This window comes from Neodiprion pinetum, chromosome 4 (genome assembly GCF_021155775.2).
Source record: "Neodiprion pinetum isolate iyNeoPine1 chromosome 4, iyNeoPine1.2, whole genome shotgun sequence".
NCBI classification, from domain to species: domain Eukaryota; kingdom Metazoa; phylum Arthropoda; class Insecta; order Hymenoptera; family Diprionidae; genus Neodiprion; species Neodiprion pinetum.
Window position 1 is genome coordinate 33028887 of NC_060235.2, and position 18805 is coordinate 33047691.

At 38.8% G+C, this 18805-nt stretch overlaps 2 protein-coding genes across 13 annotated transcripts in view; one reads left to right on the forward strand and one right to left on the reverse strand.

Annotated features, from left to right (window-relative positions):
* The window catches only part of ACC (acetyl-CoA carboxylase), a 24811-nt gene extending 7810 nt beyond the window's left edge, over positions 1 to 17001 (reverse strand). The window contains exons 1-7 of one of the 9 annotated variants that reach the window (XM_046620180.2): positions 16691 to 17001; positions 9121 to 9436; positions 2437 to 2560; positions 1453 to 1783; positions 1029 to 1326; positions 588 to 801; positions 121 to 454 (exon numbers count right to left, since the gene is read on the reverse strand). In XM_046620180.2, the coding sequence (XP_046476136.1) occupies positions 121 to 454; positions 588 to 801; positions 1029 to 1326; positions 1453 to 1783; positions 2437 to 2560; positions 9121 to 9275 (1456 nt within the window). In that variant the 5' untranslated portion in view covers positions 9276 to 9436; positions 16691 to 17001. Of the gene's footprint in view, positions 1 to 120; positions 455 to 587; positions 802 to 1028; positions 1327 to 1452; positions 1784 to 2023; positions 2126 to 2436; positions 2561 to 3767; positions 4722 to 9120; positions 9437 to 10007; positions 10051 to 11829; positions 12190 to 13617; positions 13687 to 15620; positions 15721 to 16690 lie in introns of those variants that run through there. The other 8 variants (XM_046620174.2, XM_046620177.2, XM_046620175.2 and 5 more) reach the window with 8 other exon arrangements.
* LOC124216089 (uncharacterized) lies at positions 4955 to 18649 on the forward strand. 4 transcript variants are annotated; one of them, XM_069135150.1, is made up of 4 exons: positions 4955 to 5163; positions 17550 to 17623; positions 17725 to 18099; positions 18193 to 18649. In XM_069135150.1, the coding sequence occupies exons 2-4, from the start codon at positions 17573 to 17575 to the stop codon at positions 18517 to 18519; spliced, it is 753 nt and encodes a 250-aa protein (XP_068991251.1). In that variant the 5' UTR covers positions 4955 to 5163; positions 17550 to 17572; the 3' UTR covers positions 18520 to 18649. The 4 variants fall into 4 exon arrangements, with proteins under 4 accessions (XP_068991251.1, XP_068991249.1, XP_046476166.1 ...); XM_069135148.1 differs by having other exon boundaries at positions 17571 to 17623; XM_046620210.2 differs by lacking the exon at positions 4955 to 5163 and adding an exon at positions 16579 to 16734 and having other exon boundaries at positions 17571 to 17623.
* The last annotated feature ends 156 nt before the right edge of the window (positions 18650 to 18805 follow it).

Below are 18805 nucleotides of genomic sequence, written 5' to 3' on the forward strand. Positions count from 1 at the left end.
AATGATTATAAGTTTCGTTAATGCTTGGAATTTTTAAAAAATATCTACAAATGAAAGTTTGTTTTAAAAAAAGTATGAAATAATATTTGAAAAATTTATGGATGTTTACAAGCATATCACCTTCATCTGGATTTTCACTTGTGATTCTGGCAGCGATGACATGACCCCAAGGTTGTGGTTTGTGCCTTGGTTGATCGAAATCAATGGGAGTATCACCCCATGGACTTTCCCCGTACAAAAGCCGAATATCCTTTATATGATGCAAAGGCAACCCCATTGCAACTTGAAGTTGAGCGGCAGGTAAATTGACATCAGAAACCATTTCTGTGCAGGGATGTTCTACTTGTAAGCGAGGGTTTAGTTCCAAGAAATAGTAACGACCTGATGTATCGTAAAGATATTCAACTGTGCCGGCACTAACGTATCCTACCATTTTTGCCAGCCTGACAGCAGCCTAGAACATAGAAGAACGAATTCATGAATAAATTATCAATGAGTGTAAAGCGAACAGTGTTCATTATCTTTCTGCTCTAGTTTTTCTTTTTTTTTTGTTCAGTCTCTGTAGTTTGAAAAGCTGAAAGCCATACTTTTTCCATTTCTTCAAAGACTTCTGGTTTAGCAATGACAGCAGGTGCTTCCTCAATGATTTTCTGATGTCTCCTTTGGATAGAACAATCACGTCCGAAGAGTGAGATAGCATTTCCATAGTTATCAGCTAATAGTTGCACTTCCAAGTGCCGAGCACATTTGGCAAGCTTCATTATGAATATGGGCGATCCTGGGATCTCTGTTTGTACTTGTCTGTAATAGAATGGTAATCGCTAATATGAATGAAAATTAAGCATTTAAATCGCAGAGTTGCAGCATGGATAACATAGAATAATGTCAGAAATTTAATCAAAGGCATGGGAGTTGACGTACTATAATGTAGTAAATGCTAATCCAGAAGAGTGGACAAATTTTTTAAGTAATATTTTCGACCAACTATGCAGATACCAACTAAAATTACTAACAGAAAACATTATTACCTAAATAACGAAGGTAACTCTTCAGCATTATCGACTTTACGAATACCTTTTCCACCTCCGCCTTCGCTTGCCTTTACCATTATAGGAAACCCGATTTTACTCGCAGCAGCAAGACATTCTTCCACGCTAGAGACACATCCCTTTTTAAATAATTCAGATGATATTTTTATTTTCTTTCCACTGTAGTGAGCTTTCAATTCCGAGCCAGACCATGGGAGTGTGGGTACATCTGCAGTTTGAGCAACAATACTAGAAGCAATTTTATCTCCAAGAGCCCACATCGCCCTTTCAGAAGGTCCTGTAAGATAATTGAAATAATCATGTTGTTAATAAATCAGGCCTCTAAGTTATTCGAATTGGAAAAATAATTTTAGTTGATCGTAATAGTCAGATTATTAAATAAACGCTCTTATTTTAAGCATACCGATAAATATTATGTTATTTTTGTGCAAAAGTTCAGGCAATTTTGGATTTTCCGACGCATGACCCCATCCAGCCCAGACAGCTTGTACTTGAGTACGGACCGCAATGTCGATGATCAATTCAACATTTGCATAGTTGTTATTGTTGGATCCTCCAGGCACTGGTACGTACTGATCAGCCATTTTAATGTACTCGGCATTTGCTTTCAAATCTTCCGGGGTGACCATAACTACGAAGCGAATCGCTCTCTCGTTTTTGAACATTTCGTACGACCATCGGCGAATTGATCGCATGCATTTGACCGCAGCGATTCCATTATTTGCTATGAGAACCTGAAAGAAAATAACTATGGTTAAGTTTTATATTTACGTTTCTTCTTTTCTATTCTCATTGTAGGATAACGTAAGTTGTATGCAGTACGAAACGTGTTGTAAGTTGAGTTCGAGTGTACGCAAGTCCCCCATTAACGTGAAGTTTCACTAATGAATAATTAATCCTTCCTCGTCAAAGACGTCGGTGGAAACAATTTGAAATTATAATTTCATCAGGAATTACAAATTCTGAGTACTTACACTACACCTTACATCTATTTCTATAGGCTTCAACGTTTACGTTATGCAAGAGGTTTCAGTTGACATTAATCAATTTGACTATGAGGTTTGGATACACTATTTCTGCAAAAAGTTAAAATGTTGTTTGAAAAATCTCAGATACCTATATCATTGCTAAATATACATCACCATTTCGTACTTATGCAAAAAGCTTCATAAAATTTATTTTACAAATTGGAATCATCTTAATGAACTTGTAGGTACAGCTCGAAGAGATTTATCGCGGCGAGATATAAGCTTAAGAATACCAAGTACCAATTACATAATTCGAGAGACAATAGGCGATTACATTTCATTTACATTGAAAATATTTCACAATATTTAATGACACAAACTAAAAATTTGAGCAAAAAAAAATATGTTGTTTGACTTACTTTGTTTATCACTTGAGTTCCGCCAAATCTACGGACAAATTCTTCGGGCGTTGCAACGGTGAAATCCTTTTCTAATTGTCGACTTTGCGCTTGGATCATCACCGTGCCTTGGGACATGCTGGGCCTATGGAACAAGGAAAAAGAAAAAAGAAAAACGAAATTATTATACGACGATCAAGAATTAATTCCTCAACACGTGAGTTAATCTACGAACGTATAAAATCACAAATGTTATGATTATCGTGTTTAACAAATTATCGTACACGCAAGTGTGCGAAAAATACTCTTTATCATAGTATTTTTTGTCCAATTGTATGTTCAAATATTGCTAACGTTTGTAACATAAATATTATTGTGAACTATGAGATCATAGAATGTGTTTCGCGTATAAGCAACAAACTAATGAATACTGTGTGTATATATATATATATATATATTTCCGTAATGAAATATATAGCTTGGTAAAATGGTCATTGAGCTCGCGAGGTGGCTTGTATTTCCTAAAATGTATCAGCAGGCACGTCGGATATTCGTATCATGTATATACGCATAACGAATTAATTCAGAACAGAGAAAGTTCCGCAAACTATACCGTTAACAAAACTGTATTTAAATCACTACGATTACATTCCATTCTGTCATCATGTACATTTACGCATATACGATAATATGCTCGTTATTTAACGGCGGCAACGAACGATTAGATCGAAAAAAATTTTCCATCGATTATAACATTTCAATTACGATATTGGACCGTGAACCTTAATCGTCGTTGTAGTTTTTTTTCCTGTCAGTACAAGGAGAATTTGAGACTGGTCTCATGTTGTTTTTTTCAGCAGACAAACAAACAAGACGATTAAGTAGGATTGAAACGTAAAAATTTGTAGAAAAAACAAAACAATGATGGTGATCTTCTTTTACATTAAAATCGTCAGGAAAAGTGTGTGAGAAAGCAAAATGAAAAAAAAAATAAATAAAAATGTCTATATTCCACGAACTATTTAGCTCAATAACAAGCTTTTCTTCGGCTGTTATGTTTTGAAACTTTGATGACACGATTATACACGCGAACGGGCGAGTTACGAAACGATCGTCAGCAATTGAAGTATCTGCTTACTAGACAGTGGTGTAATGGAGAAAGTGCGTAAATCAACATCCGATTGTAGGTCTAATGCTCGCTTGTCTAAGGGAATCGAGAGTCGTTGCTGAGAAAAGACTAACGACTAAGAACAATCTCTGATTAAAAAACGAGCCAAATTGTCCCGTAAATAGAAATAAAATTGTGAGATACAAGAAGATTTCTCGCTGGGTTTAAAGTAAACGTGAATTACGTCATTTTCAGCCCCTCGTCTTCCTGCTCGTCTGTTCCGTTGGAGCTTGTGCTGGTCCTGCATGTTTCGGTTGTTTCGGGTTTTTCGATCGGCATTTTGGCTACTCCTGCCAATAGGTTGTCCGAACTCTTCCAAATTGGATCCTTCTCGGTGCTATGAGCCAGGACGAATCTTTTCATACGTTTCATTTCCGTCGATTGCATCCAGCGTTTTTGTAGGGTATTATAAACCCACATTAACGGAACGAAATATAGTACTTCGGGAAAAATTTCAACGGTTTGATCGAAAATGGTTCTCAAGTCTGCGCGATTCTCTTTAAATGCATCCGCAGCCGATGATCCGAAATTATCCACTGTGATTATCGTGGAACTTTCGTTTGCACCCCAAACTAAAGTCGAGGGCTTCGTTAGTCGAGCATTTTCGTTTCAAGAAACTTGCAATGAATCAAAGATGAATTTTCATAAACTCCGCATCCCAAAGCGGTCAATAATTTTTTACAGCGTCGAATTGAGCGTGTAGGAACTCCGCTTGTTTTTTTTTCTCACTAGTTTTTACCAACGAGAGACTTTGCCAGGTATTTTCGACGGGTACATAGTCCAAGGTTTTTAACCTGCCGTTACGTAATACAAAGTACCTCTTGATTATAGCCTCATGTATGAATTACACTTCTACACTCAAATAGTCGTTTGGTAAAACTGATCGGTCCTTTTCGAGTATATTTTCAAATTCTGTTTTAAATCTCTTCATAAAATCATTTCCACGAAGAAAATATACCTCCAAATATGCGGCGTGATTGCTCTTTCGTTCATTACCGTTATCTCACTCCCGCCACGTAGGTAATAATAGCGAGCATTTGCGATTCAAAACTCACACCGAAGTGGTACGTAAACCAGCCGATTTTCTATATCTGCAATGCGAAAATATTTTCACAAATTATGAGTAACAAGTTGGCCTCGTCGGTATTTTGCGAAGGTTTGATTCGCCCCTCGATCGACAAACTTTTGGGAAAGCTTCAGTTTCTCGACAATTCTTCGAGTAGACAGGCGATAAACGTTTTCGGGTTTGCGTGTAAATTTCAAAAGATCTTCGAAAGCCGCGTCCGCGCTGAACAGGTGCTCGATCCTTACTGCGAACGATGTTCACAATTCTGTAGTGAGGTTGTGGTCACTGGTGAATTTCCTTCTTCTCTGCAATGTTCCCCACTACGTGCTGCTGCATAACCACTCGGGGAAGATTCTTACGGTCGTTCATTCTTGAGCCCGATCGTGTACCCCACACTGATTCGTTTATTGTACTCGCCACAGCAGTCAGAAGTTAGCCACCGACGTCGAGAGGTCGTCGCTTTCGATTAAGCCATGTTAAACCCGTTGCTACAAAAATTTTATCGGACTTTCCGGTAATTTAATACGTATATAAATAGTGCTGTGACATATAGACGTCAATTTTTGTATATCGGTATTCGGTATTTAGTTCAAAACCGCAGTTTCTCCTTCGACGGCATCTCTCCGTGGCTCCGATCCCGTTCCAAGTTGCAAATTTAAAACGGAAAATGCAAATTGAAAATTGAAAATTCAAGCACATGCATGATAACGATGTACGGACACGCGGTAAGCGTACGATAACGTGAACATCGTGCAGATCCTGGTCAGAATTTTACCTGAAATAATTCACCTTGCTGGTGTCTCGGTATTGAAAGCGCGCGGTCCAAAGTCTTGTTCGAGGTGAAGGGGAAAGGCATGTTATGCTCGATAATTGTACGTTGAATATTTGTAATTTGTGCAACGTAAGTACACGAGGTACGCCATACGTTATACGGCATATGTACCTGCAAAGTAGGCGAGTGCCTTTATACCTGTATCCGCTGCTAAAATCCGCACATGCAGAAAAACGTGTTTGAGACTTCGGTCGAAGACGTCACACCGATGAATATTTTGCGACCGCACCAATCGTACATTTTAATCGATATGAATCATGTCGTTTGAGAAGAAATACCCAGCGGCGAAGGAGGTGAAACCATAGCGACCGCACCATAAAACAATTTGACAAGGGACATATAGAAGAGGGCAAGGATTTCGAAACGCGAATTACTTAATTCCGTCAGGGAAGTATCAGTGAGCGGTTTGCTTCATTTTTATTTTCGTTGGGTAAAAAATTGAATATTCATATATTTTGAAAGGGTGCAGGAATTTTGTCGGAAGCTCATTTGTGTAATGTTATGTATATATAATGAATATAACCGGTGAACCACCTGTTTGCAGTTTGTCGCCGTCATTGCAGATATTATAATATCATGCGTATTTGTTGTCAATTTCAATTTCAAGCGAAGGTCGTGGTTGACGTACGTACGCAAGTCATCGTTCAATGGTTGGCTTCGGATTCAGAAGAATTTACAGACATGAGGCGGTGTGCTAATTATCCGGATTTTTTTTACGTCTCGCAACTACGGCTGAAAAACCCAGCTGTATTTAACGTATCTACAGATTATAAAATATGATGAGAATAAAGAAACACATACTGTTAACAATAAATCATTTTAATTTAACGACTAATCGACGGTCTCGCAATTAATTATAATCGTAAAATGGATTGCTAAATAACCAAAAGCAAAGTAATTCCGGCCAATTAACAATCGCGTAGAAATTTATTTCCGATTGTTGTTTATTTACCTCGACATCGGCATCGCGGGATCCAGAAAAGTTGAAAAAATCAAGTTTTCAGCGGTTTCAATTACCTGCGTGATAATTTTAAGTCACATCTATTTTTGGCAATAATCGTTCGTATATCATCCAAGAGAAATTCACGACACGGTAAACGAAACGAATAAGAATAAAATCATTAAAGGTAATTCGCGCACGATGAAGGAATTGCCGGCGCTGAGTCAATTCAGACTGCACCGAACGCGAGGAGGATGTACGAATTCAACTAAAATTTTCACCGCGAAACTCTCTTTATAAGAGATATAATCGTACATATATATGTACGTGGTATAAATAAAAAAATAATAAGAAAGTTCAGAAAATAAATTGTTCGCTACACGTCGAAAATAGGGTCGGTCACGTGCGAATGATGCATAAAATTCTTTTTTACCTTTATCTTTTACATTTGCTTTCTCTCTCTTTCTCTCTCTCTCTCTCTCTCTCTCTCTCTCTCTCTCTCTCTCTCTCTCTCTCTCTCTCTCTCTCTCTCTCTCTCTCTCGCTCTCTTTCGCTCTCTTTCCACATTTCAGACGTGCGTGCAATACTTGATCCTGCCTACGCGCGCCTACGAGGAGCGGTGAAAAGGTTGTCATAAAAATATTGAAATATACGATACCATTAATTTGCAAATATATGTAATATACACTGCACTATCAGCTCTGGAACCGAATGGTGTCTTCTTATCGTGTATTTTATAGATATACCAATCCAGTCGAGATCCCAATCGAAATTTATTGTACAAAATGTGAGAAAACCAGTCAACGTCATGAGCATATATTATATTGTGGGTGTTGTGATTTTATAATGCTTTTCTTGTATGGCAAGTGTATGAATTTTTTTTCTCCCCGTATCTACTTGCTACTGTTTCAACGAATTCCGAGAATTTTTGTATTATATCCTCAAATAAATGTCACTGCAAGAATATTTTCATGGATCACGCTGCAAGTTTTGAAAATGTCGCAAGTACACGATACAACATAGCTTCATGGGTTAACCGAGAGAATTTCACGAGTTGACATGGAAACTTACGCGACTTGTAGAAATACAGGCATAAGGAGGATTTTCTATACATCAAAAGCCTTGAGACACGTGTTGCATAACAAATTCTCTTATATTATTGTATATACCGTACGAGACTTGTTCTTTCGCGTCATATATGAACGATACATATGCACATATTGTACGATGTGGAAATGGTCGCGGTTTTAAATTTTTATTATCTCGATCCGTGCGATTGGTGTGGAACATTTGTTTGTCAATACATCCCTTTTTCCTGAAAGGTGTATAAATAGTAAGTACCTATGCATGTATAATATAAGGATTGCATCGTACGTAATAAGGGCTATAAGAAAGGTAACATTGTAAACAAACCCGATGGAAAGATCATAGTCACTATAATAATCATCACAAATTCGCAATTACATATTCGGCGCGAGTTTTTAAATTATAATAGCGTGGCAATTAAAAAGTGGATATATTAATTAAAGCGTTTGCAGTATCTAATAATTTAATACCCATAGTAAACAGGTCTAAAATAAAAACCTACTATCCTCCGATCGAGTTTTTATGCTTATTTATTCTTCTCGAACTTGTTATGGAAATGCGCGATCGATGAGGTGAAAAAAACTTTAATGCTGTTTGTAAAGTTGCAAAATCGTAAATATGCAACACGATTTGTCGTAAATCAACTCGCCAGGAATATTGACAGAACGTGGCATGGAGAGGCGATGTAAGTGTGTCCAAAAGTTGAAACCAATTACGTAACCTTGAATACTTTGATATTTGAAAAATTCATTACAGCACGAGTGTGTGTACACAAGATACGTCGATTGACACTTTAACCACGTCCCATGGCGTTACGCAAAGCGTTTTACAAGAATTATGGGTACAACGTGTATACGTACACAGCATTATCGCACAAGATGTACATATTCGCGTCGAAAAAATGATGAAGACAGAAAGAGAGATAGAGTAATAAAATATGTTCGACGGCGATTTTTTCAAAAAAATAATACGTACACCGAAATCCGGTTTCGTACAACTTCCTACCTGTGCGTAGCTTGGTAAGCGACGTAGTTCTCTCGAAAGAACGTAGTCACCTTCCGCTCCATCGGTATCGCGGAATCCCATTTCGAACTTGATGATTTCCGTTCCATTCAGGAAACTCGGTGCAGTCGCGCGCCGTGGACATAAATATACGTGTTCGAAAAGTCGCGGGCGCAGAGTTTGACGAAGTTTTGAAAAACCGAACGATCAGGAACGAGGAGTGAACATCAAGAACAGTTACAAAGGAATTTTAATAGATAAAGATGAACATCCACCATGTCTGAATCTGGACACCCGAATGATTTCCGCAGACCTCACAGTAAGCCGATATCCAGCGACATCGGATGTTGGCCGCTCGAATTTCGCCCCGAAAGTGTTAACAACCGCTTATTGACATCTCGATGCTAGTTGAATGAGCCGAAATTTGTGTTTACTCAGAGTAAATATACGGCGACCAGTCGAGACGTTGGCATATATATGAGGATTGTGTGTGGATTTAAGTTAGTATCGGTTAATTATGATGCAGAGTAAAACTAGATGCGATGTTAAAATTCCTTCCCAAGAATGATGCAGCGCGATACAACAGCAAAAACAATAATTTTCTTAATCACCTGAGGCGTTTCCGTCGCTCGGCGAGTCCTGGAAGTATCGGTTGCATGGCGCTCGCATTGCCTTCCGATCCCGGAAATCGATCATCGATCTCCAGCTCTTCGTCCGGATCCGGATCCCCGACAACGAAGCTAACTGGCTCTCCGCTCTCGGCCATTATTTCCTGCGGCTGTTGAACGACCCCGACTTTTTCCTCTGGATATGAAACTCGGTCCTGCGGAGGGTTCGGGTCCTCGTCAGAGTCCTCCGGCAGATCTCCGTTACTTTCTTGGCGAGGAGGATCAAGTGGCTGTTCTACTTCGCGTAACGAGACGCTACCTTCAAAATATAATTCGGGAACAACAGATGTCAGTTGACGATGCCGTTGGTCTCTGTGTGAGAGGGATTCTCTGACGAAGAGGGATATTTTGTACCTCGGAATTCCAGAGATTCTTTTCGGGGATCGTTAAATTGCTCGGAGAAGAGCCTCAAAGGAGCTAGGATACCGATAGCCAAATATTCCCCGAGGAATTTTACTGTCTTACGTATGACCCTGTAATACCCGGAGTCACTTGGTCGGCTCGAGATGTTGCGGTGGCATTTTCACTGTCTTAGTAAAAAATGTTAAATGGTCGCGATGAAAGAACGAAAGAAAAAAAGAAGCCCAGAGTTGACATTTTACTAATCGAAAAGTGTGTGCAGTATCGGGTGTTCCTCCAATTTTTCCAGTTAAAGAATGTAAGCAAGGACACCTTATGCAAGAATTATTTTTAAACGACGCGATCACATTTGACAGAAGTAAGAAATTAAAAAAATTAACGAGGGGCTGAATTCCCATTGCCTAAAACCAGAATGGGGATCAAAAACCTCGAAGTAGGTATACATGCATCTATATCACATTATTTATTACCGTAAGATCTACGTAAATAATAAATCATTTACGAAGCGAAAGCAATTCATCCCCTTGCGTATATTCATCATCACGTCCTGTAAGCATTCGGAGGAAATTGATCGATGTTGAAAAAAAAGGGGGAGAAAAATGCACGATCGTCTAGCGCTATGTGACGCGGTGCTTTTTACTATGGCATCACGTTGATTATCCTGCAGTAGAGTGTGTAAATAAACAATGCGTGAATAACAGTGCAATTCCTCGACTTCACTCTGGTAGTTATAAGTAGTCATGACGATTCGTTCAATGAAACTTGCGTACAATGGAAGAGCCGACAAGGAAACGAATTACTTTACTGTTCGTCGAATGATTGTTGAACGTGTGCTTGAAACGTGAATAAATGAACAGAGTTAGGTACTTGAGTAAAAGTAACGGACCTTATTTACGTCTCGTTATCGTCTCATTCTTCACCGATTAAAATAAGAAGCTTATGGAAGGAGCGGAAACCGACAGCACAAAAGGTGAAGTCATTCTTCTCATCAGTTGAACTTGACCAGTGGTAACGTGATCAGTTCTGATTAAAAGATCACTTCTGACCGTAATTCTGTATTCATGTGATGAACGGACAGTCACTCTGCTGATTTTCACTAATACACGTGCGGCGAAGATGCCGCGAACGAAAGGAGAAGGGAATTAGAAATATAAGCTTGGTGGAGAAGGTATAGTTTAAATTGATAAGTTGCAGGTCAAGTGCAGCGGCTGATAAGGAGCAACCTTTGACGTAATAGCGTGAAAAAAAAAATCGAATCAGACTGCAACAAAACGGGATAAAGCTTCGTTAAGTATCGTCTAAAAAGTGTTCGAAATGAAAGTAGAAACCGTCTGTGACAGGAAATTGAGATAAGATTTTACACATCGGCATGATCAGCTGACTTTTGTAATTTTCGTGCGACGTTAACGATAACTTTTTACCGTTTTTTTTTTTTTTTTTAATCACTGAATTAGATCCGATGCAAGAGGAATAGAAAAGATTCGCTTGTAAAATTCGTTCGACAAAACACTCTACTGTAGGATAATTTTTGAGCACATTGATACAGCCCGACAGAGAAAATTATTAAGGGGGTTGTGATTATGAAATTCCTATTTTCGTTCCTATTTTACAATTTAAGTATGAAATTTCCCTGCAGGTGCGCATTATATTTTCTGACGAACCTGAAAACCCAACTAGGTAATTTTAAAACTGTACCCGCAACGATGAATGAATTGGATTTACCGGTCTTATGCGGAAATACGCGTCACTTGCAAGATCCTCTCGCTTATTTCTGCTGAACTAACGAATGAATGGGTTAATTAAAACCGGTATATTACGAATTGAGAAAAGTGTATACTGAACGGCATTTAGGAATTCTTTCACCTTCGGAATTGTCATTGGGATTTTCCAAAGGACGCGAATAACCGCATGACACCACTGAAATGCAAATTATTATATGCTCACTCACTGAACCTGCAACCTTCGTAAGGGAAAAACAAGATGACTCGAACGATTGGAAATACGATAGAAAATGAAATATATAAATGAAGTTATCCAACACACGTTAGGCAAAGCACACACGCGAATATCCCGCAGAAGATAATGCCATGGACGTAAAAAAAAAAAAAAAAAAGAAAAAAAGGAGTCAAAAATTATTCCACAAAAAATACACCGTCACCAATGTAATAGAATTACCCAAAAACGAAACGTTCATGTCCAAGGTTAATGAAAAAGGGCGTGGGAATTTGGTCAGGCAACACTTGACGTTACGTACGTATTACATGTATATCTCATGCAGACTCTCAATTGTACCCGTTATCGCAGATAGAAGACTTCGTAGCATTTACACGATCGATGCGAAGATTTTCACCTCGATTATAAATCCTTGTTAGGAAGTAAAATCACTGCCGGTAATAGATGACCAGGAAGACGGGGATCGGTGCGATTGTCCGATGGCCTTACGACTTGGCGGTTCAAATCGCTAAGCTCTCGTCCTTGCTCATCTTCTCGCGTCGAAGGTCGTCGAGGATGATCCTTTGCGGTTGCTGCGGTTCCTTGTGGCAGAAAGAATAATACCGGCAACGTATTCCTCGAGGTAAGGCGAACCAATAAAGCGCGAAAAAATACGCGATCTCTCAGTCGTCGAGGCGAGACTGATTCCTTGACCGAATGTCGATCGGGTATGACTCGATTGTGCGGTACTAAATCGTCTTCGGCAGCGCTAGGTGACACGGACCGATAACCGGACGCTGGTTCAGGGGTCGTCGCTGGTCTCGACGTTGCGGTGTGTTTGCGCCGACCGTTTTGAGTAGGTGCCGATCACTCGAGGCTCGTTCGCATCACGCTATTTTTTTACGCAGCCTGGTTAGATCGGCTGATTATGGCATGCACATTGCAAGAAAAAAATGGCACTCGTCAACGATCACGATGCTCGTCCAGTGGTCGCATGATTCGTGCCATGGCATCGTCTGATTATATCGCCGAGAGTCTGAACCCCGATAACCCTATCTCGTGAGCTTTAACTTTAAGCCACTTTACGTCCATCCACCTTCAGCGGAAAGAAGAAGTTTGCCTGCGGATCAACGCGTTCCCGGGATGTCATCTCTCTCCGTATTAGTGCACACCTATTCGGATTTATGCCAAAAGAGAGTGACGTCTTTCTCGTTGACGTGACTATATCCAATCGTTGGTAGTTTTGGATTCTGAATGGATCGAATGCTTTTCCTTTTGACGCACAAGCTCGGAGAGGTCGTACGTCACACGCGATTCACTCCGCGATTTTAAATCGATCGGATCATCTTCCACATTTTTTTATAAGTTGATTTACAGAAAATGGATTCGGAGAGTTCACTTCGTTGGCGAATCGTGCCATGGAATCAGCATTTTTACAAATATATGTTGCCATCGTTCAATAACTGCTGTAAAGGCAACAATTGTCTTCATATTTGTTTGTTTTTTATTCGTTAGTATAACCAACACTGCGGATCGTTAAAATTACTTGAGGAGGCTTAAAGACACCATAATTAATGCAGGGAAGGAATATTTGAAGCATGACTGATGATTGCACTGACTAGTATTGGTAGAGGGATAATTAAAGCAGCAGCGAATCTTTGACCGTGAAATATAAAATAATAATATTATCATTTTAATCTGCAGATTGTACAAAGTTAGGATCCTGTTAATGGCGAGGAGTTGGTTTCGAGATAAGTTGGCCATACACACATTTTATATACATATAAGTACAAAGCTTACATATTTACTTTTGTTGGTAAACGTGCAGGGGTCAGCATTTTTTTACGTAATGATGCGGTTAGTGTGAAACGTACAACAAGTTTGGCGTACGGTTTGTTACGTTTAATTAAAAACTGAATCTTCGCTGGACTTGACAAATTGTTGAATGGCAGTTGCGTTCAGCTCAGCTCAGTAACGTTAAAACATCAATCGGTTGGAGTCACCGAATATTGCCAATAACTTATATGCTGCAAGTGTGAAAGACAAACTAATTCCTGAGTATTACTGCAGCTGATAATGCGTAGAATTTACTCAAATTTTGATATCCCGTCGATATGATACGTACAACTTTCACCGTGTTACACGCACCTAGGGCCGCGGATTTGAAGAGAGCGAACATCACAGCTTCGTGGCTGAGAAACAACTCACGGCGATTTCGAATCTCAAGTTGAAATTTAAATTCAGTAAAGATCGATGTATAAACTCAATACTTTCTTGAGGAAATATATATATATATATTATACATATACATGTATATGTATAATATATATATATATATTATACATATACATGTATATGTATATTCAAACTTGTTACGAAACAGCAATCTAGAGAACTAAGGTCCAATATCTGTCCTCGATATTTCATCTTGTGAGACCAAACTGCGTGTTTTTATGACAGATGGTGAATTAAGGAAGAAATTTACGCGATATCACCTAATTCTGATTTGACGGTACTGTAGTATTTTTTCATCATTCCATCAATACAATAATTACATCATGTATGTGCACATGCGGTTATACTTCAGGAATTACATAAATTCCATTCGATAGTCGCGATCGAACATTGAATTGAAATTCATTCAAACCCCGGCATAGTTTCTTCAGGCTAAGCCGGTTTCCATTAATAATCCAAGGTAAAACCTACCGAAACGCGGAATTGCTCGCTCCTCGACGAAAACTTAAAAAAAAAAAACTTTCCGATCAATAAATACAACGTGAATTTTCTTGGATTCATATTTTCTCTCTTATCGATTTCCGCAGTTTATCTTCCATATTTGCATGTCGCCGATTCAAGCACAAAGTCTGAACTGTCAACCTAGGATAAAGCTAACCTGAATATTGATAAAACTCCCAAGTTATATCGAACACGAGAATCCTACTTTGTACTTCGACAGATCGAGAGAAATTTCAAATATAAGAAAAGATGCGCAAAAATTCGAAGGCACATGTATAATCGGAAACGTGCAGCGGAACAAAAAGTTGTGTATCATAAGATAAATTGTCGAATTTGTATGTAGGTGTGTTACATGTGTCGGCTTATCAGTATGTAGTCATTGTAGTTTGTTTTTCAATAAATTACAAAGGACCTTGTCCGATGAACACGCGAGTAATCATTTTAATTACAAGTGGTATAGATCCCCCCCCCCACTCCGACCTAATCTATACCCGACCTACATGCATACGCACGAACGCAATTGAATATGACCCATGCATTCGTTGAGACACGTGCTAGCCTATAAATGAGTAAAATAAATCGTGGGAGAATTTTACGGGCGAACTATTTTAATTCCTTTGTATAAAATTGCATCACTCCTGTTATGTACATAATGTTGAGGAAAAGAAAACCGTTTTAAAAATATTGAGTAATTCGATTCGTTGCAATGACCAACTTTTTTTGTCGTTTCAATTGAACTCCATTTCTCGCATTCGAACACGATAATATTAATCGAACATACTATTTAAATAATTCTCGAATTCTCATTTCTCTTCTATGAATGTATTTCATTATTCAATTTAACGATATTCGCATTATTTCTAAGTATTTCACATCCAGTTTTTACGAACGGCGAAACTTTGAGCAAGGCACTTGAAAATTCAGTTATCCAACGATATTAGAAGATCGTATATATTTCGGATGCAGCCGTTATATTTATAAGTTATAAATTGCTGTATACATAACCCGATAAAATTTGAATTGGCGAAATCTCTGCTCGACGTTATCGATCAACGGTTACGCACTACGGAGTAATTTAATTTCCATACTAATCGAACGTGCGTATTGAACGACGGTTTAAACGTTATATTTCTGTCGGAACAACCGTAAATAGTGCCCTTTTTATTCCTACCTGCCTCGAAACACGCAGTTTTATCTGAGGTTCCAACCTGTGTAGGAATATCGCCGTAAATCTACTTTCATCGGTTGTTCAACGGAGAAGAAAAACGGAAAAATAGATCCGTTTTTCCTCTGCGTATTATTGAATAACTCGTTGTATAAATATTTTCCCTACATCATCTCGCTACGCAGCATGCGCTTCCAAAAAGTAAATAGAACCGTGAATTTCAAAGAAAATTAAAAAAATAAATTACAACCTGCAGAAACTATATAGATAAGCGAACCACCCACTGTAATTCTGTCACTCGAATAGCTTAAAATCGCACGGCGAGTTTCAAACATACACTGCTATTTATCTGACCCAACCACATTTACAATCGCCGTGGACCTAGATATGATTGCGTGAAGTATACTTCTCAGTTCCTTATGAGGTAAGCATGATAATGATCTGCGTACCATAAATCGAAATGGCTTAACCGAGTTTCTCACGTATAGCCAGTCGTCAATCTGTCGTGGGTCGTTTGTTATACCCTCATACACCCAAATGAAATGAAAAAAAAACATAGACGAATTGTAAACCGAAAGCTTGAGATTCAATCCTGGCTACGAGGTGTAGTCGTAATTGAGATACGTGAACCTTTTCAAAGTCATTCATCTATCGATTCGTTGATCGCTTATAGGCAGGTTCGCGAAGAACAAGACCTTGAACGGTAACGCAAAGGCGAGTGGCAATGATTTTGACATTCGTTGACAAGTTGGTATGCGTGCCTTTGTAGCTCCTACACACTACCAAGTTCACGCTAATCGCGTATAATTGAAAGACTCAACGTGCTTTCGATAAAAATCGTGAATTAATCGACGTAGGTAGAAAATTATAGGCTAAGCGTTCGTATTTTTGCCATCGGAATTCAGCTGGATGATATTGTACGTATGTACGCATTGCGATTAAAATTATACACGTGTTGTGTGTAACGCGTAAAATTATACACGCGTGTTTCAAACATACGACAAAAATGCCTTGAGTAAAATAATGCAGCAATAGTGTTAGTTGGCAATATAGATTTTCACAGGATAATCAAAAGATTGACAGAAGGCTCCGATTGGCTCGGGCTCGGGTCAGGCGACTCATAAATCCACGCCATTGGTCGGCTGGTCACGTGTTGTATGTATGTACCGTTTCCTTGGAGCACGCGTCATCAAATTATCCAAGAATTCCGCAGATTTAGTCAGAGTCATGACATAAAAATTGTTAAAGATTCACCCGGCTTATCATGCAATTGATTACGGTTAATAACCAACACTTTGATTCGTTCTAGCAACTACTTACCGGTGACGAATCTTCCGTGGCGGAGTCGCAACCGCCTCCTGGAGGTTAGGTTCAGCTTTCTTTTCCTCCCCTGACATTCGACTTTCTCGACTGTACAAATTCACAAATTGTCAATCCCACCACCAGCTTAACACGGGTCTACTTTGGCTCGATACCCAATACGATCGGAACTAGTTTCCAACTGATCGGCCGCTGTCACCGTTCCGGCATTAGGTTTACTACTTATTTATTTTCATTCCGTCTACTTTATTACTTTTTATCAAACACTCATTCGAGAATCGTTATGCCCGAGTACACTCGCGGTAGTACGGTACAATGCGATTTTACGCACACGCCTTCACCTGCACCTCCGCCTACCTATCTACCTACCTATTATATTTACCAGCCATGCCTTTTCCGCATCCATCTAACGTGCATTCATTGGAAAATGAACGCGGGGTCGTTATCGACGGAGAAACGTTTTTTGGTTCGTTGTATGCGCGTCAGATGTCATCGAGCGACGGAAGACCGGAGGAATTTGATTTTTTTTAACGTCAATAATATTCAACAATGCGTTTGACATGCGCGCGCCCAATCACGCCCCCTCAGAAATTTTCAATTTTACCCATGCAGCGCTCTGTTTATGCCATCGTTAATAGGTGCGCTGATTTGAGATTCGGCTACTTTTCAACAATACTTGTCATATATTTGCTATGCAAACAGAATTTTTAAAGCGACAAAATGCTGTAATAAAATTTTTAGTAAATATGAGAAAATTTGTTGAAAATATTTAGCAACGTTCAATTAAAAAGAAAAAATCGCTCTCCCCTTCTTTCTAAAGGAAATCTATTTTTGCATGTCGATTTTTTAATTTCAAAAGCATTTGCGATTCTAATAACAGGTATGGCGCAAAGTAGAGCAAGTTCTCACTCACTTGCGGATGCTGTAAAAATGGTAAATACAAAACGGTCAAACCTATTCGAGTAAAATCGAAACTGTATCTTTCATCATTATTTTCAACCAATTCAGTTTCTATCGCAAATTGTATTTTTCAGATTCTAAGGCATTTTTTGGGTATGCAAATAACACGTAATTCGAAATCATCGCTGCGAAGGGGTTGTTTAGTAATAGATATTGAATTACGTGCTAATAAAAGGCGTGATTTATACGCTGTGCAAATGACCCACTGTGGATACTGGACTAACAACGGAGTCCAAAATTTATTCGACGAATTGTGTCTCCTAGTAAAAAATGGAATGCTGCCCGATAAACCGGTGCTGGCTCAAGCGTTTACAAGAAATTCCGGTGATGCGAAAGAAACTCGTTATATCATAGAAGGAGGGCCGAGTTTTGGTCAAAAACAGTCTTTGTTGAACAATCCAATAATCCATTTTCCGTCATTTCGAAATTACGTCTTGATCAAGTTACAGGTAAATGTAACAACGTATTATATTATACAAACTATTCTTACAATTTTCACACGTCATATGGTGCTGCATTATACATCGTGTGATTATTTTCAGTACAGAATCTCATCCGATCATCTATTAGAATTCAAGGAAATACTGGTCTGCGAATTCAAAACATTAAGAGAGTCCAATCCCAACGTAAAAATCACGTTTTACTATGAGAATGACGTTTTCTACACGAACCACGTTCAATCCGACGACGACTTTCAAGACTCACAATCGCTGAGCCTTTCATTAATATCAATCGTGAAACAAAGTATGAATAACGAATTTAAAGAACGTTGCTTAAATACTATCGGCGCCGACAATGCCCACGAAGCGCAGAAGCTTCTAGGGAAAACACTCTTCTCTATGACACACGAAAACTATATGATTCCGTGATGTAACGTAATACATTTAAAGACGAATAACATTTTTTTTCACACCCCGTTACGCAAGAATTATCGTGTAATAAAGAATATCACGCGATTATATCGATTAAAAACTCTGACATATAATCGTGTACGTGCAAATTAATAAATATTATATCGTTACAAAACAGCTTTTGTTTAACATTCCCGGTAATCGATAAACAAGAATCGTCTATCCTTGTTTTTCTTTACATACGCAGTATAATCTGTCAGGAGAAACAAATGAAAATTTCAATTGCAGAACAGTGAGCGAGCAA